This window comes from Silene latifolia, chromosome 9 (genome assembly GCF_048544455.1).
Source record: "Silene latifolia isolate original U9 population chromosome 9, ASM4854445v1, whole genome shotgun sequence".
In the NCBI taxonomy this organism is placed as follows: domain Eukaryota; kingdom Viridiplantae; phylum Streptophyta; class Magnoliopsida; order Caryophyllales; family Caryophyllaceae; genus Silene; species Silene latifolia.
In genome coordinates, this window is record NC_133534.1 from 27,678,360 (window position 1) to 27,704,938 (window position 26,579).

The window sequence follows — 26,579 nt, forward strand, 5'->3', positions numbered from 1 at the left end:
TGCACAATATCAAAAATTTAGCAAATTTGTAGGAAGATCGAAAAGGATTTGAGATTAGCTATGCAGATTAAGTTTTTGTTGAAATTTAGCCATGCAGATCTTTAATGAAAGGATCAGTTGAAGTAGTCAGACAATATCTTTGACTGTGTGCTGATGAACTCATGATGATTCAATCTCGATCCCCCTAGCGCATGATTTCGAGTAACCAGATCACAAGAATAACGACTCAAAATATGGGAAAATGATCTTTATAATTGACAGCCAAATTCTCAAAGGTTACAAGATCATCTGTACACATCATAAGGACGATTACACCAAATAAATTTGCAGGACAATACAAGTTTCGTCCAAAGGTAAGAAGTAACAATTTGTAACATGAAACTCCGTGTGATAAAATTGGGGGAAATCCCCTCTGAAATTCGTAACTGTAACGGTATAATATTATCAACTCTACATCTTTAACTAATTTACAACCTGTACTACAAAAAACTGGCATCAGTGACCTCCTCGCTGCCAGAAAAAATTCCGAGGGGGAGAAAATGAACCCATTAAAGAAAAGATAACTCAAATTGAACCAAAAAGATACATAACCCGACTCAAGGGGTCATGACTCAACAAGTACAGGGGCTAAACATGTTTGAAACATGTCACTCAAAACAAGTGAAACTTCACCTGAGCTGTATTCACTTCCGATAAGATCAATCAGTAAGGGAAGTAATCGCGAAATGTACTTTTTAATTGACTCTTTCTGGAAATTTATCAAGGTTCTTAATCCTGACAAAAGCAAAGGAGTTCTTGCAGCCAGTTCATCTCTTTTAGATGAAGGCAACGGGAGGACCCATTGTGCCATTTGCTGGTCGGGAGGGTTCTGCTTGCCTGAGAGGGTCCCAGCACACTCCAGGTATGTTTTTAATATATTTTCACAAACACCAAAAATTTGGTCTTCCAGGTCAATGTCTTCTGAGTTGGATCCTCTTTCCAACAATAAATCATCGAGAAAGTTTAAGTAATTCTGGAATGACTCGTTTTCAAAATGAACCACAGGTGGCTCAGAGAGTTCCAAGATATTGCATGCTTGTTGAAGCTTCAGGATTAAGCCAGTTTCAGAGTTCAGTTGATTGGCATGTGATGAAATCATGGAAAGTATTTCAACGAGGATCTTGATATTAGCTGTTGAAAGATCATTGTGATGCGCTTTGAAAAGATCAGATACAACCTGCAACCGAGGGGGAAGTTATTTACAGACCGAACAATTAGGCTAACAAATGATAAATCACTCTCTATGAACTATTAGGCATTTAGAGGTATTTTAAAATAGCTCTTGGTTAGCAAAGCCTTCAAACTTAACCAGTAGTTAACCACCACGTCATCTGCAAAACAAAAGGCGAAAACTCCTGTCCCAGACAGTACTTATGTTTGCTTTTGGACCAGGATTTAGGTAACCACGTACAAAGTGGACTAGGGAGTCCCACACTCATTTTCCCCAACACAGAAGATTACTGAAAAGGAAATGCAGAATGTTGGCTCGGACTGACCAGACTGGTAAACTACTGGCTAGGGCAAGAGTAGTTTGCAAAACACAATTTGAATGATGGAGCATTACGACCAAGTACAAACTCATTAACTCAGACTTAAGTAGTAACACCATCCTCATCAACTAAACATTTCTTTTCACTTTTCAGTTAAGAGGGAGCAAAAAATAAAAAGAACTTCCCAAGTAGGAGAAGAGAGAAATAACCTGTATGATAACCAGCAGAACAGAAATATGACTTTTCGTTCTAGGGATGACCAATGCTGCAACCTGCAGGCTGTCATCATCCAGATCGTTGCTGGATTGTTCATGCTCAGAAGATGTTTCAAAACCATTATAAGATTTTGCGCCATCAGGGATTTCCAAGTTATCCATAGTTCTCAATAGCTTCAGAAATCCTGGTATAGTGGAGCTTGCAGCATCTTTTAAGGCCATAAAAATGCCTTTCCAATCGTCTTCCGACAGTGTGGTGCCTAATTCATTGGTCAAACGTACCAATGCACTTATTCCAGTCTTCGCAGGCGCATGACCTGAATTCTTAATGAAATCCATAAATATCGCTACTGCACTAGGCAACTGAGACCTCACCACACTGAAGCAAGTAACAAACAGATCAACAAGGCCGTCTACGGCAACTGGAGTAGTTTCAGAATCCCATGCACTTCCCTGAAAAGACGAGTCTCTAGAAGATTGTACTGACTGGTCAACATCCATCCCACTGTCATCCTTGTCATCATGGCTGTTAAATATTGGGAAAACAACAAACTTGAAAATAACATTCCAGAAGGGCCGTGAAAAGAGGCTTCCATGATCCTTAAGGATGTTGAAAAGCACTTCCAAAGCACTCTTTCGGATTTCGGACCTTGGATCAGATGTCAACTTTGATAAACCTTGAGGTTTTAACATCGAAAAAAGAAGAAAAATGTTAGATTAAATACTTTAACATGTGCAGAGACATATATAATTCGTCTACAACATTTTCTACATGCTATGTTGGCCATAACCAACTGGCAAGATATCGATAAGACTGTCGTAGTGCAGTCTTTCAAGGACACCCATAGTTACGTTTTGTTGCGAGACTTGAGTCGAAACTTGGTCTCTGAAACTGTTATTTAGTAGTTCCTCCGTCCAACAATAAACATTCTAGTGTGTACGTGGATGAAAATACACAACGATGAAAGATGTGTCATGTGAGGTTAAGAACCATGATAGCAACATACTCCATTACATATACAAAGGAAAGATTCTTAGTCAGAAGTTTATTCAGGGACGATCCAAAATAAATGGCGATGTGGAGTTATATAGGTCTATTTTATCATTAAAATAAGAGCTAAAATTGTCATTGTCACGTAAAGACACAATGCCAAACAGGCAGCTATGAACAGATATTAAAAGATGAGCTACTGCAACAGGATTCAGAATGACTACCTATGAGCAAAGGCATCCAAAAGGAGAAATTCTCATCCTTATTAGCAAGTGCATGTCCATTGAAAAACTCCTCGCTGCTGTGCATATCATATGAAATGGCATACTGGCTATCATCGTTGGAAAACAGTCCCCCTTCTGCTAGTTTAACAGCGCAGAAACGCAGAAAGGCAATGGCATTGAAGCTGACATCACTATTCAATTTGCTATTTGTGAAGGTGATCAGGCATCTAACGCAATCAGTGAAAACTGTAGATTCAGTCTCAGTTATGTACAGGAAATATTCTCGAACAATCTTTTCCATTGTCTCAAAGGCCAACAATACTACACTCTTCCGATCGTCGCCAGCAGCTGTTGTGAAAACCTAAGAGAAGAAAATAATCTTGTGGTTTAATATACATTCAATAGAAGCATTGTCAATATAAAGTAAGGAAATCCTTACCATAAATACACTTTTCCATCCAGATTTCACATTACTGACACGACTGAGAACCATCTGGGAAATGCAGCGGACTACTAGTTCTCTAATTTCTGTGGAGTTGCTCTTTTGCATTACAATGGGAAATGGCCTCAAGAATTCGTTTTGGAAATTATAATTTGCCAATTCCTCCCGCTCAAGAAATTTCATAGCAAGCTGTCGCAATGAATCCATTACAAAAATTGCCACCGAAAGATTTTCTGACAGACCAACAGACACGAAGAAATCTGAGAGAACGTTCCAGATGCGTGACCAAACTAGCCTGATGCGATTCATATTATAATGCCTGCACAAATAAGTCATAGTTACAGCCATGTTCATGCAACAATTAAAAAAAATCACCAACAATCGTTCCCATTCAAAGAACCCTAGGCAATGCTCACATCCTTCAGCCACATAGAGCCAATTATGCCAAACCTTTATGCAACTTGAAATATATATAGGAAAAGATAAGTATGAATGTGAACTCCATCTACATGCTACAAACAATATTGAAGGCATGATAAAAACAATTTTGAAAGCATGCTAAAAACAATTTTGAACTCCATCAAAAATATTACGTGTTTTCATAAAAAACATTTTAAAACCAATAATATATACATCAAGAAAAAAACATGGTGGAGAACTAAATAGAGAAGGCATACTTACGCAATTTCGACAATTTTTGTGAGGCTGAACACACGAGGATCAGTTGGAGACTGCAACTCAGACATTGAAACTTTGCAAAGAGCTCTCACAAAAGACACTATTGCCTCACTGTTCAACCTTTGGCTATGAGCAAATATGTGATTCAACTCAAAGCTTCCAATTTGATCAAGCAAGTGCAGATTTAAAATGAAGTTATTGACTTGATCTGGAGTTACCAATTTGGGGGAGTTAACACCATGTGCATTGCTATCATAAGACCCACCTCGAACAACAGCAGCGACAGCTGGGTTATGAAGTGCCCCTTTCTTCTTTAAAGAAGCTAGGTCACTTGACTTAAGTGATTTCAGTTCAGCTTCACCACTAGAGATGCTTAGAAAGGATGCATCAGCAGGAGCACCCTCCCCTAGAAGTTGTAGATGTTCAAATCTGGACAAACAAGTTAAGATGTGCTCCCACGCATCTTGGAGAAAATTTCCATCTTCAATGGCAATTGTCATAATAGTCTGCCACAGTAAGAAAAGATAATGTCAAGTTAAGAATGAGTTTTTGCAATCCAGTTGCATCTTGCATGTTTGCAACTCTTACGTGATTGTTCACTTTACAGAGAAATACAACAGGGTACACAACTCAGGTTTGTCAGTCATATTGCAGCTGGTATTGGAGTATGAAATTTCTCAGAACACAAAAGACTATAAAATGTTACTCCCTCCACCCCATTTATATTGTCCCTATTTGACTTTGGTGGTCAAACAGTATCAACTTTCACCAATATTTTCTCAAAATATGGCTTACTAAAGTGGCTGCGCTTCTTTCTCTTGTGAAGTAGCAGTCCTTTGATGCAGTTCTCGACGCAATTTTCATCTTGGGTCATTCGGAAACAGCCTCTTTGTGTTTCTAACACAAGGGTAAGGCTGCGTACATCCGACCCCCCCTTACCCCGCAATTTGCGAGAGCCATTGAGGCACTGGGGTAATGTTGTTGTTGTTGTATACAAAAAACTTTTAAAATCAAATATGACCAATTTTAGTTTATAACTTTATATCTCCACATATATATTTGGAGAAATTAACGATCAAGTTAAAAATGGTTGACCACCAATGCACCAAAGTCAAATAGGAGCTTTAAATGCTGGAGGTGGTATATTCCACAGCTTTAAAAATAGACTTGTTGATGCACATATGAACAGTTAAACCTGGTTTTACCTTAATAGCATTGATATTTTTTTGCTTCATATCTACCGCGCAATGGAGGTAAGTAAATTTGGCCAAAGAAGTCACAAAAGCATCTCTCTGTGTTTCCATACCAAGAACTGCTGTTACATGTACAGAATATCGGAAGCCTTGCAAGCATTCTGACGTAGCTAACTTGTCATCACTCCGGTCAAGTGTCATACTAAATGCAGCCAACATTGGACCCCAACAAACTTCCGTCATAAACCTCAATATTGATACATCAGAGACAGCATATAAAACAGATCTGCAGCAAAACAAAAACACCATTCAACTGGACTCATTTTCATGCTGAGACAGAACTAACATTCTTAAGCAATAAGAATTGATTAGATGACAGAACTATACAGACAATTGATTCATCCACGAAATTTATGACACTTAACCACACTAATACCACACAAAGCATTAGTCCACAAGCATTTAGGATGGATAGCATGAATCATCACTTGAAACTGTCCCATGTGATGTAAAATAACGAAAAGAAAATAAAGGGAGAAACTAAGATAGATAGTTGAAAAGAATACGTAAATAAAGTTTAATGTAACAAATGGAAAAGGCACAAAAATGTGGAAAACCTTTTCAAAGAGAGTTAAGCATACGTTTGGATTACCAATCTGTGATAGACTAGGACGGTGTGTTCATGTATATCAATGTAAACCAATCAGAAAAATGGACCATAATAGGAACTATCTGCCTGGCCTCTAATACCAATTGTTTTAACTGAAACATCATATCAGTAAGTGAACCAGTCAGCAACTCAAGTAAGTTGACTGTCTAGAGTTAACTTACTCAGATTTTCCCGATATTGACTTAAAATGCTCTTGGATATTATTTTTAAGAGGCCCATTTGCACCGTAGGGCTTCTCTTCTGCCTGCTTTCCCATGACCAGATTCAATATACTGTCCAAACCAAATAATCGGTTGAGTCCATTGACCTGCTTGCTTTGTGGTTGAGAATTTTCACCATTCATTGTAATTTCACTCTTCACAATCTGATCATATAGAGCACTGAGATACTCTTCAGGTAAGTCCTTCCCATCATCAATTCCGCTACTGTTTCGAATAAAATCAGCTTTGGTCATCTGAAAACTTAACCACAGCCAAATTAAAAATTGAACAAGAACCACAACCGCAACCACGTGGCATATCAATGAAATAGTCACAATTGTGACCTCATACTTCAACAAGCATTAACAATTAATTATAGATGCACAGCCTGTTTAAAAGAATACTATTACCAAAACAAGCTCACCTTATCTTTGACCATACTGTTGTGAGCATCTGTGTTGAGCAGTATCACAGAATATGCGAGGATGTAAGCTGTATCTGCACTTTTAAATGAGTGAGGATTGCATTTGCAGTAGCGCTCGGCAAATTTTTCCATAATTCGATCTATCTTCTGAGCTTCTCCAGGTAATTTGAAACCCTGAAGGAAATATCTAATTGCTTCACCAAAATCCTTTTTCTCAAAATTGAATCCATCGACATAAGCATGCATAACTTTTAATGCGAAGTCATCTCGTTCACCCAAGTAATCCCCAACAGCTGTTGGATTCAAGCCAACAGTATTCTTTAGAAAAGAGGCCACTGCTTCAGGAGATCCGATAACTTTCTTGGTCTTGATTATAAAATCAATACCTTTCGAAGGTTTCCTATTAAATAGTGAAATACATTTCTGCAAATATGAAAGATAATGGTCACGCAATATAGACAAAACTGTATGTAAAAAACAAATAAGAATAGATTCATTACTCATTAGTAAGACCATGAATGGCAACAATAGCTTAGTAAATCGATGTAATAATCAAACAAAAAACATAAAGCAAGCCTAAAAGAGTCACGTGAAAGCCAAAATTCACGATAAAGGTGATTCACATACATGCACAAGTGAAAGAAAATAAATTACTGTAACGCACTGAATATTGAGGCACATAGCTGGATCTAGAAAGAATATTGGACCATTGTCCTTTCTCCGATATAGCTAATTTGATATATATACGATTCGATGTCTTGTCACAGTTGTTGGAGATAGTAAAGGTCTACAAAAGGTGAATGATACAGAGCAACATAAGAAAATCCTAGCCAATAAGCTTCTACACAAGCATCGCTTTCGACACACCAATGCATTCTAGGGCTTGAGCCCCACAACCAACAAATTAATGGAAATTACTGAAAATGTCTTATAATTGAAAAGCACAGCTGAATGATACACAACAACAGTTGACATTCTTGTACTTAAAATCAAAACCTATATAAATAGTGTTTTCGAGTTGAAAGGTAAATACTGAGCATCTCTAATCTGTCAAATACATCTCCCCCCAGTAATTGCTCTCAGGTGATAAGATCACAAGAACAAATCAAGACTGGCAAGTTCACCAAATAATGAGACCTGACAAGATTCCTTCCTACTTGCTTCTATCTATCGCATGATATTAAATCTCGATTTGATATTTGATCTATGAAACAGTCATCATGGCTGCATTTTGGCCATTCTGCAATAATGCTGCCGATATCACCTCAATATACGGCCGGGGTAAGTCCCGGCAACCTTTATAAGTTGGTATCGGTGCGGTGTCGCGGCTGATACTTGGTACCATGATTTATACGCAATACCGCTCTCCCCTCCCCATCCCTACCTCCCCAAAAGAAATCCATTATGAGCTTCTTCTTGAATGAGTGTCAACAAGTAAGACAGAAAGATTAAGGGCTGCATCATTTCAATAAAGCAAGAGTTAACCTGTATTTCAAGTTTGTAAGCTTGGCGTTGCTCAAGTGTAATAGCATCCAATAACTCGGAATTTGATTCAGAATGCATGTCATTTTCAGCCATCATTCCCTCCTCTACATTTAGATTAGCATGTATGTCTACTGAACCATAGATAGTTTGAGATTTTTTGGCTAAAGAGGCATCTCCAATATTCAGTTGTTGATCCATCCAAGATCCCATTGACTTGATAATTCTAACAAGACACTTCACTGATTCAACGCGAAAAGTGAGATCCTGTACTGGAGATAAATTTGTAGTGGAACCAGATGGTGGACCAAGAGCAGTCTTCAAAAGGCCATTAACAGTCCTGCAAGTATCTTAATATGATGGAATTATAAAGAGTTTATGTAGATGTTTCAAAGCAACAAGAGAATAAACGATATGCACACAGAAGAGAGTTTATGTAAAGAATCATGAGTAAAAAATTGCATCCTACATGCCCTAAAACCTAGAGTCAGAGGCGATTCTAGGGATTCAATGGTGGGGGTGCAAAAAATTGCACAAATCATGAGACACTAGGTCAATGCCGGATTGAGAATCTCGACGACAGGATTGGAGTTTAACACCAAAAGTTTTTTAGGCTAAAAGAGTAATTCTGTTAACAAAAGCAAGTATTTATACTTTCCCATATGTTTTTTATTTTTTTCGAAATAGTCCTATAGTGCATTAGTACGAGACTATGAGATCAACTCAAAAGAAATGTACTCCGTAGTTAAAAAGAACACTACTTGCAAATACAATATTCTTTTGGCCTAGATGAACACTTTTTTTGGAAAATGTAAAAAAAAATTTCAATAAGCAAGATTTTATTTCATGACTTCTAAAATTAAATTTCTTCAATAGGAGAATAGAGACACAATGTTATTTGTTGCATCAAAGCAAATATTTAATCAATCTCATTTTGTAAAGTACTCGAACCCACAACCTCTAAGACACAATAAATGTATCTTACCAATGAACCACCCAAGTCATAATGATACCTAACTACAAAGAACTCAATTATTTCTGATTTCTAGGGGGTGCAGTTGAACCCCCTACACCTCCCTTAATTCGTCAATCCCTAGAGTCTAATAATCGGTCTGATATGAATAATCTCTCTATAAAAACTCATCAGTGAGGGCAAAAACAGCCATCTTTCAGAATTTATGCAAACTTTTAACTCAACAACCATTTTGATGTCATTCTTTGATTAATATTAAAAACGTTACAATCAACTCGTGACTCAGTATAGGCATTTACACATTTGCTATAATTCATGTCCTCTCAAAGTATAATTTGTTTGTGAATTCTAAATATAATAAATGGTCTCATCCAGTGAAAAGAACTGCTGAGCTGCTGATGCACCACAAAATAGCTACTCGCATACAGAGTATTAATTATCAAACTGAACCTTATTAGAATATAATCAGGCTTTTGTACTAAAACTTTCAGGCATATGAAGTGGAGTCTTGGCTTTCCAATATCGTTTTAAGGAATTTTGAAGAGCCAAAAGGATAAACTGGAAACTATAATTCAAGGATGGATGGAAAAGAGAGCTTACAAAACCTAACAGACAATCATATGTTTTAAAAAAAGATGACAAAGGCAAAGCACAATGATAGAGCACGCATACAACTCAAAAAATAAGCTGCCACAAATGTCTTTAAAATATAAAAGTGGCTGCACTACTTGCATAAATATCCATAACAAAGCTCAAAATATGAAGCCGAGGAAAGAAAAAAGAAGTGTAGTTGAAAAGATAAACAGACATCAGGGGTACCTCTCATAAATGTTTGGAGCATCAAGATCACAATCGTAATTGACAAAAATATCAACAATTAGTTGCGGATCTTGGGTTATCTTCTCAAGTACGTTGAAGACAGTCATTTTTTGGATAAAACTAGGCTGAAGAATATTCTCCAAGACACGTAATATGAGCATTGGGAAAAAAATTCCTATCTCAGCTTTCAATCCTGATCTGAACTTCAGCAACAAGCTCACAAAAATGGAACACAGAAGCTGGAAAATAGTCATCACTGACAATGCACTGTTCTTTAATAATGACAAACAGAGAAACTGTTTGATGATATTCATAAACCTGTAAAAAGTGGCAAAAAGTCACAATGCTGACATATGTGACACCCACACATCAAGTTACAAAGAAAAGAAATCAAAAATAAACTACGACATAGTTTCGTGAAAAGCTGTTTGTCAACAGCCACGACATTATGAGAAAGCTATATGTGCTACATTGAAAATAAGTAAATAACACACCAAAGAGACTGAAAGACATGCTGATGGAAGATAAATGTTTTCTCAACAATCAACATCAACTTAAAATACCCGTAAACCAACGTTTTTTTCATACAGAACCAGGATCCTCATTCTCTAACAGGGAGTCTCCAACAAATAGCTAAAACCAACCTCCACATTTTCTCATATACTCCGAAAGACACGATTAAACCTGAGAGGGTTGTGATGACTTGGTCCTCACATTTACCCATGCTATCAAGGGAACATATTATTTTATTTTATTTTAAAAAAAGGCAATCTACATGCAATGCTCGGTTTATATATTCCCAGCGTCCTTTTTTCCTCCCGTCTTTATTTACCATTTTCATTATCACCTTGCTTCTAATTCCGAGGGGGGGGGGGGGATATATCCTTTTACTCTTGGACGTCTATTCCAACTTTAGAAATGCTACTACAATCACATGCTCCCTGGTCACTGAAGCAAGTTATCCATGAGATGCTCACATCAACCCTATAGCAACATACTTAAGTATCACCAATATCAAAAATTCTTACACGAGACAGTCTTACATGTGAGACGAATCGAATAACCATATAATTAAATGGGTAATACCAAAGTATTTGATTTGGTCTCATACAAGACTCACTTCACCAAACTTGGTTGTTGTTACGTAAGCCTGGATCGAGTGTAACCGGATAAACCATTATCTATTTACCTTATTTATACACACTGAACAAACAGTAGACTTTCCCATAAGGTTGTGCAATGTGTGCCTGAGGGACTGGGAGACACTGGGGTAATGATGTTTCTCGGTGGTGTTAGTTAGGGCAATGTTATTAATGTAACAAACGGAATCAAAAAAAAGTTATGCAACATATTAAGCAATCACAACGTACATAAACGCCTCAAGATTGAACTTTCCCAAAGCAAAGTAATAAACAAACAAAGGGAAAATAGGCCAATAAACAATCAAAAGGAAAATAGGTTGAAGAAAACATGCCTTTCATTCGAACACCAAACGGGGCCACCGTTATCCATGACCACCTTAAGCAACTCCAAGGACAAAATTCTCCCTCTCAAAAGAACTTGATCATCAGGCTGGTCTTGCGACGAGAACTTCATAGACAACTTACACAAGTTCTTAAACAATATAAATCCATCCTCTCTTAACCTACTCTCTTTCTCCTCCACTTCTTCCTCTTCTTCACTCTTCTCCTCCATTTTCGCCGTCAATTCATCAGTCCCATCCACATTCTCACTATCACCCTCTAAATTATCGGAACTTTGTTCAATCTCTTCATTAAATCCCTCATTAGACTGCATAACCTCATTAATCGAACTCTGAACAAGCTGAACAGAATTCCCTTCACTCAAATTCCGGTCAGTAAACTCCAACAACTCCGAAACCGACACAATCTTAAACCTATTAACCCTCACAGTATCCAGCTCAACCCTAGAAAACACAATCAACACAATCTGAGCTAAAACAGCCTTAGCACAGATCTGATTAGTCCCACTTTTACCACCTAAATAAACATTATAACAAACTTTCACAACATAATTCAAATACTCACCATCAAACCTAACCCTAGGCGATCGAACCGCGGCGAGAAGCGTCTTCAATACGCAAAACTCGATCGCTTCATCACCTACGCCAGCAGACTTACACACAGAGTCAAACAACTGCGAAATGACGGATTTACCCCCGTCGGAAGATAGAGAAAAGTGGAGGAGATTAAGCGAGAGGAGTCGGAACACGGCGGAGAGTGCGGCGTCGACGATCTTGGGCGCGGCAGTGTCGAGGGCGAGGAGGAGAGGAGAGACAATCATCTCCGCCGCGGAAACTGCCGAATTGTCGGCGGTTGACGCGGCGGAGAGAGAAAGGTAGTCGAGGGAGGTAGGAAGAGTTGCGAGCTTGTCTAAGGTGGATTTACAGGAGGCGACGAGGTGAGTGTGTTTACGCCATGCTACGTTTTTTATGATGGTGTCGAGGTATGGGCCGAGGACGCGGCCGACGACGGTGGTGCCGCCCAGAGGTGGAGGAGCTGGGGCTGACATTGTTGATGGTGTTGAAGTTAGAGATCGGTCGCCATTGATGGAGATGAGACAGAAAACGAAGATATTAAAATGTCAAAGAGGAGGAAGATGATCATGGAGTTTAATGGAGGGAAGTCCGGAGATTATAATATTCAGATTTTAGACCCGTAATGTAAGAATAAAAAATTGTAAGAATAAGGTCGTTTTCTATCAAGTATCAAGTAGAGCTAGAGAAGGCAATGGGTCGTGCGGGCGTGCCGCTGGGGTCCCGACCCATCATGCGCAGCCAGGCACGATCAATCGTGCTTTTGGACTGTGCCATATTGGCCCGCTTTTCCCAGCTCCTCACTGTGGCCCGGTCAAAGTGGCCATGTCGTGCCGGTCCATCATGGTTCAAGTATTTTTAATTATTTACCTCTAAAACCGCCGTATTTGATCCATCGTCCCCCGTGTCGTGTCGTGCCTAGCCACGGGCATTATGGCATTATCCCCTCTAATGCATAGTGGCTCTTCCCCTAACTCGTCGTGCCAAACCCGGGCAACCCGAACCGTTCCTCGGGCCGTGCTCTGACTAGGCCATCCGTCGTGCCTTGGCCCGAATTGTCAACTCTAGGTAAAGTCGGCAGGTTTAACCTCACCCGATCAGAACATGAACAGACTAACAGTATCCGAAAATGTTTCAGTCTCTACCGACCTTATGATGACCCATAACCTGACGATAACCCGTTTAAGGCCAAACCGAATCCGACCCAACATGAAATGATCTCATAACTCGAGCCAACCCGATTCATGTACTGACCTGACTGTTGACCCGACCCGAATGATAGCCTAAAATTGACCCCAAAGCGGACCTGGTCCGAAAGAGAATATGAAATTGACCAAAAAAATTGACTCGAGATGAAACATCTAGGCTCTATTTGACAATGCATTTCAGATACCTTATTTGATCAAAGTAGCTTATTTGACCAAAATTTCAGGTACCTTATTTTTTTTTTGTAAGCGTTTGCCAAGTAGCTTATTTAACCAAATAAGCTACCTGAAGTGAAATGCTACCTAGAGTAGTATTTGAGATGTCAGGTACCCGATTTGCTTTTATTTTCTTTTTTTTACCTCTTAAATCTATACTATTAAATAATTATCATATCCTTTTAGGTCATTTCACCAAAATCAGTTACTTTTTCACTTAGTTTGTTTTTTTTTTTTTGGTAAAGTTTTTCACTTAGTTTGTCAAACATCTTTTTAATTATATAATCAATTACCTTATCAGCTCGTAATTTTCAGCTACCTTATCGGTTACCTTTTCAAATTTCAGTTAACTTTTCAGTTTTTAGCTACCTTTTCAGTTAGTTTACCAAACACGAGCCTTATTTTTAAGAAAAATCCAAGGTAACAATTGATATTTATCAAAAGATAACTTGTAGAAAAAATGTTAAAAATAATAATAAAATTCTCCTAAAAAAACGACATCGTCAACTTGGTTAAGAGTTAAGACTAGAGGCGGTAATTGGGTCACCCGGGTCGATTATGGCCTTACGAGTCGGGTTAAGGAAATTCGAGTCATGTCGGGTTCGGGTGAAATTGCTTATCCGGTTCGAATGGAGTTCACGTTGGGTCACTTAAGGGTGGGGTTAATTGAGTCAATAACTACAACAAATTGCATATGTTTTGGGTCGGTTGACCAACGAGTCCGGATATATCAAGTCAATATGCATGATTAGGTCGAGTCTGACTCAGTTTTGGGTCATTCATGGATCGAGTCATTTGTATTATCGGGTTGAGTTTATAAGTTTAACACCAAGAATAGCGTACTTAGTTTTAAAACTAATATATCATTTTTCACGAAACTATTTTTCGATTAAAAAAAATTCATTTTTCCGTCATTTTCTACTTCTTGTTCCATTTTTTTTACCACTTTTAACGATTTTTTTTAAACGTTACATTCTGAACTATTTGTTCCATTTATCTACTCACAAATTCTTGTTTCAAAGGGTTATTTTGGTCTGAAATAATAGGACGTGGTTTTGTGACCATTTTATGGTCAAATTAAATGTAACCACAATGGTCCAACCAGTGTAACAGCTTATGGTATCTTGTTTTCCAGAAATGGTCACATTTAGCTATTTAATGATTACAAAACACCGTCTTATTGTTTCAGTCCAAAATGGGCCGTCTGAAGGAAGACCAACTATTTTCTACCTGTTGTTCCATTTCTTTTTATCACTCTTTCGATACTAATGCAGTGTATTAGGGTGCAAGTCAATGTGCCTTAGGATTTCAGACACCATGAAAGAGGCGAGCATTGCAGAACGCATTACAAGTGGTGCAAGGTCTACACAATTGCATCTCTAAAATGGGATATGTATTTGGTTGAAGATTCTCGCGTGGCGAATAAATAACCTATATAACTGGGATATTATCATGATTACGAAGTAATTACCACCTAATGTCGACACTATGACAACATCGTCATAGGATATGTTGAATTCCGACTCGCGTTTTGGATTTCGGCCCGGAGTCGATTTTAACTATAGTTAATGTTACTTCAATGCAAATGACGTGATAAAATCATTTTTAACGTTTATTTTCATTTTCAAGCATCGCATTATACCATTTCATGTATAAGCAAACTATGCACGCTTATCAAAAATTTAAAACATGTTGCAATCCAATCATCATCGATCAGGTGCTTTTTGGAAGATGCAAATAATACTGGGTATCTACACCTTCCATTTGAGAACTTGAACATTGTTAGGCAGGGTCGGATGCAAGATTTTCGGTTAGGGTAAGCACATTTTTTTTTCTGCAATATCTTGTATAACTTTTCTTCTTTAATACGGTCTTGCTACCACTTTTTATCGTCTACAACACACAACGTTTTGATTGTTCTATTTTTTGCTTATATAAATTATTTTTTTTGGCTAAAGGTATATAATATTTGAAAGATTTTTTTATTATTATCTATGCTAATTTTGCGCATTTAAGATTGTGAGGCAATAACTTGGATAAAAAATGTAATCTTTTAAAATTCAAAAGATAAAAAAAAAAAACAAATTAAGTGACAGTTTTTCGAAAACAAAACCAGTGTTAAATTGTTGATATAGCAAAAATTAGTAAGTAGATTATTTATCCGATGTACTACCACCAATTTTATAGTTTCTGAGCATTATAATAAAAAAATTGAGTTTTGTTTTAACAATTGTGAGTTTTACTATAAAATTTATTTACGAGTTCATTCACTTACACATTAAGACATTAAGCTAAAAAACTTACAATAAAACTCAAAAAAGTTACATATAAGCTTAGTTAAATTTGAGTTTTGACTGATATACGTGGTTTGCAAAGCTATCACATCTACCCAAGGGTTTACACAGTGCGCACCGAAGGTATCGGCTACGGGTTCCGTCGTCACAAATAAAATTGAGTTTTGACGGGAGAAAAAATTAAAATCTAACTTATAAACTTTAATAAGCTCAGGAAGAATACATATATGCTCAAAACAAATAAAGTTTGAGGTAATAAGCTCAGAAAGAAAAAAAACATATGCTTAGAAACAAATACACTCTGAGGTGGTATATCTGATATATGTTCTTTTTTCTCAGCGCAAAAATAAGGTGAAGTAATAGAGCTTGTAACTAGTATGTATAGGGGTTTGGACCTAGGTTACTATGCAATGGTCCGTGAAACCTTGTATTTAATATTTGACTGTTTTCTCTGTTTTCTCGAAGGGGTAGGCAAGTGTCTACCTAGGTGTAATACTCCGTATTTAATAATAATAATAATAATAATAATAATAATAATAATAATAATAATAATAATAATAATAGTAATAGTAATAATAGTGATAATAATAATAATGATAATAATAGTAGTAGTAGTAGTAGTAGTAGTAGTAGTAGTAGTAGTAGTAATAGTAATAGTAGTAATAGTAATAGTAATAATAATAATAATAATAGAAAATGTTTATTTTCATTTTAATGAAAGCTGCGCACATCCTTTTTTTAAAATAATAATAATAATAATAAGTTTATAAATAAAGTGTGAGATAACTATCAGAACATAAAAGTTTTAAAAATGGTTGAAGACTAATAATAATAATAATAAGAAGAAGAATAATAAGATACATGTATATACATACATACTATATTCATCCTATACTACACCCACCCTATATATACCCCCTTATCCCTTATCCACCCACCCTATCATTTCATTCTTCATTCTACACATTTCAACCACACAAAAAGGGAGAGAAAATGAGAGAAAATTGAGAGTTTAGAAGAGGAGAAGACTTTGTCTCTCCGCCTCGAGTTCGTAAGGTAAGACCGATTTATGCTAGCCTTTATGTTATTTATTTTATACCTTAGACCCGCCTTGACCTTGACCCACCCTAACCCGCCATTGACCCCCCAAGTAACTGCTGTTGACCACCCTAAATCTGGGTTGGACCAAGTCTATACATGTTTATAATTATTGTTGTGTGACCGTCTTAAGACGAGTTTTTACCCTCCTTTTCGTGACTGGCCGGGGGTGGTGTTGGGTGGAGGTTGTCCTGGTTCGAGTGGAGAGTCGAGTAGTGGTCAGAGGTGGTGGTGTGGGTGGCGGCAAAGTGGTTTAAATCGGGTTCAAAGGGCAGGAGTCGAGCTGTGTGTTATGTCATGTGTTGTTCGTTGTTGAGGTTTTTGTGGTAGTTGACAGGGTGGTTGGGAGTCAGATCTGAGGGAGAGGGCAGGTGGGGATTGGGTATTGACCACCGTGGTGGTGGTGTGTAATATTTCAAATATATATATATATATATATAATAAAAATAATAATAATAATAATAATAATAATAATAATAATAAAATAATAATACTCCCTCCAATTTGCTATTTTTCTTCCCCTTTGATATGAGACAAAGATTAAGGGTGAGAGTATATATTATTAATTAACCCTTATGATATATTTTTTATATATATATATATTATCCGCTAATACGGAAATATAGTTAATATCGGAACCACGTGTGTATGAGAGACGGACCGAAATGGATAGCTATGCCACGTGCCTATCAAAACATAAGATTTTACATGTTCATCAAATTGTATAACTACGTGTCTTTGCATGGCAGCCTACCCTTAATTGATAAGAATTGAAAGTGCCTTGTTGGCTAAGCAAAAATGTTACTATAAATAGCAGGCTACGTGAAAGTTAAAAACTTAAGAGCAAGTTTTGGATTTCCGCCATACACAAGTATAAAAGTAAGAAGTGTTTTATAATATTTCGTAATACAACTTACTCCATATATAAGAATAAAGTATGATTTCGGAACCCTTCGTCGATATATATAAGTAATTGTTTACATTTGAAATAAGATAGTAGAAATAACATGTTATATTAGTTTTATTGTTAATTTCATCTTATAATTGTTATACTGCCCACATGTTATATTATTTACCGTCTTATAAAGTTATAAGGGTACTGTCGTTATAATGCATCATTGGCCAATTATAACATTCGGGATACGATTATTGAATTGAGACAACATTATTTTGTCCTGTGTACGTGGAAGGAGGGGAGGGGGGAGTATGACCCCATATAAACAAAGAGGGGAGAGGAAAGTATGGCCCCATATGAACGTTAATTATGTTATCCGACAAAGGCCGAGATGGGTCTCAGACCCGGATTTCTTATACTATGTACACAAAAATGGACTTAGGCTGGAGGAGTCTTGACTCCGTAATAAGTCTCTTTTCACTAATAGTAGGCCGCTATGATTATGATAAGTAAGGGATTTATGTCATTTTTTTTAAGTATTCCCTTTGTTCCATAATATGGATTCTTGAGAGACCCATATAAGAAAAAAAAAGATAATAATAAATAAAATAATGGAATGTAAGGCCATTGTAGGGAACCGGAGTCATACTCAGCCCGTGGTTGACTGATCCGTTAGTTTCATATTTCTTTTCAGGTTGTTGTGCTAAGGAAATGCGGGAAGGAACTGATGCTATATTAAAAATAATGTGTAATAAGATAGACTTGTATAGTATAGTCCTCCAAGTGTTAAGTTAATAATTAAGATTAAGCCTTGTATTTCCTGTAGAGGAAATACGGCGGTAGCGCCTTGGTCAACTTTTCTATTTTCTTTTATTTCTGTAAATGTTGTTAATAAATAAAAAGGTTACTTTTGTACTCCTTGTTTTATCATAAAATGACAGAGCGTTACAAATTGGTATCAGAGCTATATATATATATAAAAAAAAAATATAGAGAGAGGGGTAGATACCATAGGATTTTACTGACGTGTGTTATTATATTTATTTCGCTTTATGAATTTTATGCCATTGATATGTAAATTTGTTTTGTTATAGAAACTACGATGGCTAGACCTCACCCATATGATTTGGTTATGGATCCATTCGAAAAAGTATCACATCACGTGGCACGGCTGAGGAAGGCCTTATCTGAACACAACGTTTTGTTCCCTGCATATCCTATGAGCGAACCTTTCAAGGCCGACTGTCTTATAAAAACCCTGCTCAATATTATTCCATGGAAAACTTTTAAGGAGAGATATTATGACCTTGTGGTGAATGGGGCTCCAAATCATTCAAAATACTTACATAAAGGGGCGTTTTACGATATATGGGTTCCCACTTTTGAAGCCTTGGCTTGGGAACTCATAACCCTTGAAAGAAAAAGAGTTGTTTATCTATCAGAAGATAATGGGAATGAACATGGAAATGCTAATAAAAGTACTGAGGCCAATGAAAATATGGATGACAGTCCCACTATTGATCCCATAAAAGAAGAGTTTGGTTCAGAAAATGATAATTAGGAAGTTAGTACCAGTTATGTTGTTAGACAATGTATATAAATAATGTAAACTAAAAAAGGCAGCTCACTAGGTTTATAGTTTAGTGGTTGTTAGTATGTAAATTTTGACGGATAATCAGTGACTAGCAATCGTTATCCCTCGAAAATGTATATGTACATAAATAATGTATGATGTGAAATATAAATAACCTTTGTGAATTACTTAGAAACCTTACTATGAGACCAAACTTTATTATTTTTGTTTGTTGACTAATTTAGTTATATTTTTGTTATAATGCGTAGTATGACGCTATCAAATTTGTACGATTTAGCTATGAAGCCAGGTGACCAGGTCTCCTCGCATATTGATCGTTTAAGGAAGGTTCTTAAGGATCACACATCCCATTTCCCTTTATACTCCATTTCGGAACCATATAAAGCTTATTGTCTTCTTATGACCTTGATAGACACAATTTCATGGGCCACCTTTAAACAGAAATATTCTGACATGCTTATAGAGTACCCAATCACTCCAAGTACTTCTGTATTGGATTAATTTATGACAGATGGTCTCCTACTTTTGAAGAATTGGCTTTAGAACTTACCACTTTTGAGGAAAATAATGTTATTTATGCATCAGACGATGAATCGGATCACAACTACTTAGTTTTGGAAGATTACAATCTATATAATGGAGTAAACACTGGTAATAATGAGGACTATGGTACAGTGACACAGGTGTGGAGCTCCGTTGGAAGTAATGATTAAGAGGTTCCTAAACAATGGTTGTTACTGGGAAAAAGTTTGGAAATAAGTAAACAAAATGAAAGTATGCGACTCTGTTGGGGATTGTAGAATAAATAAGGATGACCACCCCATCTTGGTATATAGTTTGTAAATAGAACGATGTTTTCAGAAAATGGTAAATAGTGTGAATGTATAATATATGTACACTAGTTAATAATGTATACATATGTTTGTAGTGTGTATGTATAATAACTGTAATGAGTTTTCGACGTATAAGTACATATTTTATATTTACTCATAAATATCTAATCCTTGTGTTTCATGATTAATAGGATGTCAAACCCTAATAATTCAGAAGTTGATCAATCAATATCTGATAATCATTCGGATATCATAACTCTTGCCCCCTTAGTAAGCGAAGCTATAAGGAACAACAAAATTAATAATGAGGAAGATAGTATTCAATATTTTAAGAAAATGGGAAATTGTAATCCAAAAACTTACGATGGGAAATTGGATCCAGTGGAACTTGAAAACTGGATAAGAAGTCTTGATAAACTTTTTGATGCTATACAATGCCCTGAAAAATGGAGGGTGGAATTCACAGTATATTACTTAGTAGGGCAAGCTGACTTATGGTGGGAAACAGTGAAAGAAAGGAAAAATGAGGAAGGATTTGATTGGACTCAATTTAAGAAACTTATGAGATCAAAGTTTTATCCTCCCTCACTTAGGAAGGAAAAAGAGGAAGAATTTAATAAATTGAAACAAGAGTCAATGTCAGTCATGTTATATGCCACCAAATTCATGGAGTTGTCCCGATTTGCCCCACATATGATGGCAACAGAAGAATTAAAAATGGATCGCTTTGAAAGAGAATTTGGTTGGAATCTTCGTGACAGGTTATCTACGCATACTTGTTCAACCTATCAAGACATGTATGATAAGGCTACCAATGCAGAAAGGATAATAAATAAAAAAGATATTGAACAAGTGGGGAATAAAAGAAAGTTCGAAAATGATCGAGTTAACGGGAGAAATTTTTACAAACAACCAAACTTTGGGAAGATTCCTTATAACCAATTCCAAGATAGAAACCAGGTACCCCGTTATGCCAGATGCGGTCGCACAAATCACCCTACCAGTCAGTGTAGACATTTAAACCTACGATGTTATGAATGTGGAAACCCAAATCACGTAAGGAATAATTGTCCAAGACGGAGGACAATGGTGTCGGGAAATACTCCTACCTCTGCACCTTCTACATCTATCCCAAAACCACAGGGACGCCAAGCTCAAAGACCAGGCCCAACTCGAGGAAGGATGTGTAATGAATTCCCAGGAGGTGGAATCCTCTGACAACGTGATTACGGGTAACCTTTTCTAAACTCTACTCCCGTATATATCTTATTTGATACTGGAGCATCATAATCCTTTATATCTGAATTGTTAAGTAAAAAGTTAAAGTTAACACCTCACCATCATGGTTTAAGACTTTCAATTGGATTATCAACGGGAGAGATAGTTAGGTGTTCTACCTTGTATAAAGATTGTGTTTTAACAATAGGGAAAAGATACTTCCTCACAGATTTTTTTATATTTAACCTACAAGATTTTGATATTGTATTAGGAATGGATTGGCTTGCAAAGAATCACGTGATATTAAATTTTCACGAAAAGTCATTAACAATTATGAGGCCAGATGGAGAGAAAATGTTTTTCCGAAATGACAAAGCTTATAAAGGAGTTAGAATAATATCCTTCTTAAAGGCACTAAAATTAATACGACAAGGTTGCAACGGTTACCTATGTGACATTTCTAAACCTTCAAAACTTGAGCCAAATATAACTAACATACCAGTGGTTAAGGAATTCTCAGATGTGTTTCCTGAAGAAATTTCGGGAATACCCCCATACCGAGAAGTGGAGTTCACTATTGAATTGGTGCCTGGAAGTACACCGATTTCAAAAGCCCCTTATAGGATGGCTCCCGCAGAACTGAAAGAATTAAAGAAACAACTAGATGAGTTGTTAGAAAAAGGATATATAAAACCCAGTACCTTACCTTGGGGAGCACCCGTGCTATTTGTCAAAAAGAAGGATGGAAGCTTGAGGTTGTGTATAGGCTATAGAGAACTTAACAAAATCACTATAAAGAATAAGTATCCTATACCTCGTATAGATGACCTTTTTTATCAGTTACAAGGTTGTGTTGTTTTCTCGAAAATTGATCTTCGTTGCGGATATCACCAAATGAGAATACAAACCGAAGATACTGCTAAAACAACTTTTAGAACAAGATATGTACATTATGAGTTTATGGTAATGCATTTTGGACTCACTAATGCTCCTGCAGTTTTCATGGACCTTATGAACAGAGTATTCAAATCTTACTTGGACAAATTTGTTATTATTTTTATTGACGATATCCTTGTATACTCTAAGAATGAGGAAGATCATGCTCAACACCTAAGAATAGTTTTGGAAACCTTAAGAGAAAATCAATTATTCGCCACGTTTAAGAAATGTGCATTTTGGTTAAAGAAAATAAACTTCTTAGGCCATGTTGTCTCAAGTAAAGGAATACAGGTAGACCCTGAAAATATTGAGACCATTATGAGTTGGCCGGTGATTAAAAATGTGGCCGAAGTACGTTAGGATGTGTGTTAATGCAAAATGGAAAAGTAATTGCTTATACTTCAAGACAATTAAAAAGCCATGAACATAATTATCCTACTCATGATTTATAACTTGCTGCAGTAGTTTTTGGCTTAAAAATTTGGAGACATTATCTGTATGGAGTCCCGTGTCGTATGTATACGGATCATAAAAGCTTGAAGTACCTCTTTATCCAAAAAGAAATCAATTTGAGGCAACGCCGGTGGCTTGAATTTCTCAAAGATTATGACTTAGATATTCAATATCACCCGGGCAAAGCTAATGTTGTAGCAGACGCACTTAGCCGAAAGCCTTTTCCGACCCTTAATATGCTTACGGTTAAACAACCTTGTATTCAAGATGATATGGAAAGGTTGGACATACAAATGGTTGTGGGCGATCTAACAAGTTATATGGCAAATCTAGAAATACGGCCAACCTTGAGTGACGAAATAAATGAAGCCCAAAGAACCGATTCTCAACTAGAGAAAATCCGAAAAGATGTACAAAAAGGAAAGGCATATGGTTTCATAATCCAAGAAGATGGGTCACTTTGGTTTCAAAACCGCTTATGTGTACCAAATTCAGAAACCCTTAAAAAGAAAATATTGGATGAAGCACATAACTCCCGATATTCGATACATCCCGGAGGAAATAAGATGTACAGAGATGTTCGACATATGTTCTGGTGGAGTAATATGAAACAAGAGATAGCCCAATTTGTCATGAAATGTTTAACATGTCAACGAGTAAAGATCGAACATCAGCGGTCGGGCGGCCTTTTACAACCCTTAGATATTTCTATATGGAAATGGGAATCAATTACAGTGGACTTTGTAACAGGACTGCCTACAATGTCACAAGGAATGAATGAAATATGGGTAATAGTGGATAGATTAACCAAATGTGCTCACTTTTTAGCCACTAAGACCTTGTGGAATTCAGAGCATTTAGTTACGAAATACATAAAGGAAATAGTAAGATTACATGGAGTTCCTAAAACAATTATATCCGATAGGGATACAAATTTCCTTGCTAAGTTTTGGAAAAATTTCCAAACAGCATTGGGAACTCAACTTAACTATAGTACTGCTTTTCACCCGCAGACAAATGGTCAAAGTGAAAGGACAATACAAACGTTGGAAGACTTATTAAGAGCATGTATTTTGGAATTTCAAGGCTCATGGGAGAAACACTTACCCTTAATAGAGTTTTCTTATAATAATAGTTACCATGCTAGTATTGGTATGGCTCCCTATGAAGCTTTATTTGGACAAAAGTACAGAACACCCTTGTGTTGGAATGACATAGATGAAACCAGGATCATTGGAGCTGATTTCATTCAAGAAACTACGGATAAAATAAGAATTATAAGAGAGAAAATGAGAACTGCTCAAAGTCGTCAAAAGAGTTATGCCGACTTAAAAAGACGACCCTTAGAATTTCAAGAAGGTGATTCAGTATTTTTAAAAGTATCTCCTACAAAAGGAGTGGTACGATTTGGAAAGCAGAGAAAGTTAAGCCCAAGGTATATAGGGCCATTTGAAATAATAGAACGAGTGGGAGATGTGGCCTATCGATTACTTCTTCCGATAGAGCTATCAAAAATTCATGACGTTTTCCACATCTCAGTGCTAAAGAAATATATCTCTGATCCTAGTCATGTGATTACCATACCACCATTACAAGTTAGAGAAGATCTTAGTTATGAGAAACTACCAATTCAAAATTTGAATTACAAATAGAAAGTCCTCCGTAACAAGACCATTCTATTGGTGAAAGTTCTTTGGTCCCGTCATGATGAAACAGAAGCAATATGGGAAGTAGAACAGGAGATGAAAGACAAATACCCTCATCTATTCCAATAAATAAGGTAATTCAGATATGGCAAGTTATTAGAAGTTTCGGGACAAAACTTATTATTAGGAGAGTAGAATGTAATATTTCAATATATATATATATATATATATATATATATATATATATATATATATATATATATAATAATAATAATAATAATAATAATAATAATAATAATAATAATAATAATTGTTCCGGGTGTAATTCCGGAGCAGGATTTGTTACCACGTAAGCTTGGTGAATGATGTCTTTGCTCGTCTCTTCCTCTCGGTCTCTCCTGTAAAGATGAACAAACTGAGGGCTCGGCTTGGTACCAAGCGTACTCACTACGACGCTCAAGTAGTAAACTTAAAGAGATTAAGTTGTGTGTTACTTGGCAAAGTATATTGTAGAGAGATAAGAGAGTTTATACCAGATTAATAGTGAGTTTATGGATGAATTGTGGATCGTTTTCTCAATGAGGATTGAGGAGTATTTATAGACTTTCACCTTTTGTCACGTAGTGGCCAAGTGGCAGAGCAGGTGGAAAGACTATTATACCCTCGACCGAGGGACCCATGGCAGGCCGGCTGGCTTGGTTGACTCCATGCCGAGGGGACTTGGATGTGAGTACGCGGATATGCCTCCCGGCTGGCTAGTTACCCAGCCGAGATCCAAGTGACAGGCCGACAGGCTGCGTCGGTTAGGCTGTCTAATATGTTGACTTGCTGTGGATATCTTTGACCTTGCTCAATATGTTGAGTCGGTCAGCGGGTGCAGAATATGCCCCATCAATTTGCCCCCAGCGTAGTCTATGCCGTGGTATGGACCTTCGATGAGTGTTGAGTGTATTCTGCACAAGTTGAACTTCTTCTCCGGCTTCTTCTTCCTCGGCTTTGTTCTGTTCAGGCCGTACCATATCCCCCCTCCACATGGATGTGTAATGGACATCCTATGTGGAAAAGAAAATGGCGCTGGCCGAGACCAAGGTTGAGAGTGCCGTTTGTGCTTTTGATTGTCCCCGGCCGGTGCTGTCTTTGCTTTGTTGATCAGCTGGCCGTTAGCAAGCAGATACGAAGGAGCGTGTCGAAGAAGTTTGGTAACTGTATGTCGATTGACATTCCGTGGCTGCATGCTTGTCACGTGGCTTGGCATTGATTGGTTGACGTTTCATGGGCTTTGCCCTGATTGGTCCGTTTCATGGGCTTTGCTCTATAAATAGAGCAGTGTGCCCCGTTTTTTGGCCATAAAACTTCATTTTCTCAAAAAAATTTCCCCTCTCTTAATTTTTCGAAGGAATTTCTCTCTAGTCTTCAAAGCGTTACTCGGCGTAGCACTTTTTCCAAGGTAAACAAACAAATTTTTCCAACTTTTTAATTGTTAAGTTTTTGTTGTCACTATGTCTTCTGCGGATGCTCAACCCAGTACCTCTGCGCGGGGGCGAACGTCGCATCCCGATGAAGAGGAGGCACTGGTTGTCACCCCGATAGGGTTTGGGGGGTCCCAAGTCGCCTTCTCCTGAAATTGATCCTCAATTTTTGGAGGGTTTTGATGATGACGATGATGAGGCGACCCCTTCTGTCGTAAAGAGGCCGCTTATTTCGTGGCACGGTGATGCCTGCTCGATCAGTCCTGATCGTGCCTGGACGAATAAGTTCGCTAGCTGCTCCGGTTCTGATGTTTTTGAAGACCATTACTCCTTCGGCAGGGGGTATAAAATTGTTATCCTTGAGGAGGGTCAGGCCGTCTGTTGCCCTCCCGAGGGTTGTATCGGCGTGTACATTAGACACCTGGAGTATGGGCTCCGGTTTCCTCTTAATGAATACGTCGTGGCCATAATTAAGGCCATGAATGTCACCGTGGCTCAATTGCATCCATTGGCCATCAGGACGATTATTGGCTTTGTATGGTTATGTATTTTTAAAGGGGAGGCCCCAACGGTGAACCTCTTCCGCCGGCTCCACCATCTTAAGCAGACTACCCTAGGCGGCCCGAGGTGGTACAACATACAGACCGAGCCGGGCTTCGTCACCGTTTCCAAGCTGACGTCTTGCAAGGACTGGAAGGGGCGGTGGGTATACGTTGAGGTTCCGGAGGACTACTCGCTGCCCCGGTCCTTTCAGAGCCGCGTCAATTTGCGGTGTGAGAATCAAGGGGAGCATGACAAATATGTCTCTTGGAGTAAGCTTAAG

The 26,579-nt window shown here is 37.4% G+C and overlaps 2 protein-coding genes across 3 annotated transcripts; one reads left to right on the top strand and one right to left on the bottom strand.

Moving 5' to 3' along the window:
- Window positions 1-234: 234 nt before the first annotated feature.
- LOC141599453 (brefeldin A-inhibited guanine nucleotide-exchange protein 1-like) lies at window positions 235-12,533 on the bottom strand. 2 transcript variants are annotated; one of them, XM_074419455.1, is made up of 11 exons: window positions 11,315-12,533; window positions 9,841-10,158; window positions 8,052-8,388; window positions 6,567-6,989; window positions 6,104-6,396; window positions 5,285-5,558; window positions 4,083-4,585; window positions 3,399-3,720; window positions 2,960-3,320; window positions 1,739-2,421; window positions 235-1,216 (listed from the first exon to the last, which is right to left on the bottom strand). In XM_074419455.1, exons 1-11 carry the CDS (start codon window positions 12,370-12,372, stop codon window positions 605-607), a joined length of 5,184 nt encoding a protein of 1,727 aa, XP_074275556.1. In that variant the 5' UTR covers window positions 12,373-12,533; the 3' UTR covers window positions 235-604. The 2 variants fall into 2 exon arrangements, with proteins under 2 accessions (XP_074275556.1, XP_074275557.1); XM_074419456.1 differs by having other exon boundaries at window positions 8,052-8,398; window positions 11,315-12,529.
- Window positions 12,534-19,925: 7,392 nt separating this feature from the next.
- On the top strand, window positions 19,926-22,548 carry LOC141600780 (uncharacterized). Its single transcript, XM_074421030.1, has 4 exons — window positions 19,926-19,957; window positions 20,223-20,792; window positions 21,175-21,263; window positions 21,521-22,548. Exons 1-4 carry the CDS (start codon window positions 19,926-19,928, stop codon window positions 22,546-22,548), a joined length of 1,719 nt encoding a protein of 572 aa, XP_074277131.1.
- Window positions 22,549-26,579: the final 4,031 nt, after the last annotated feature.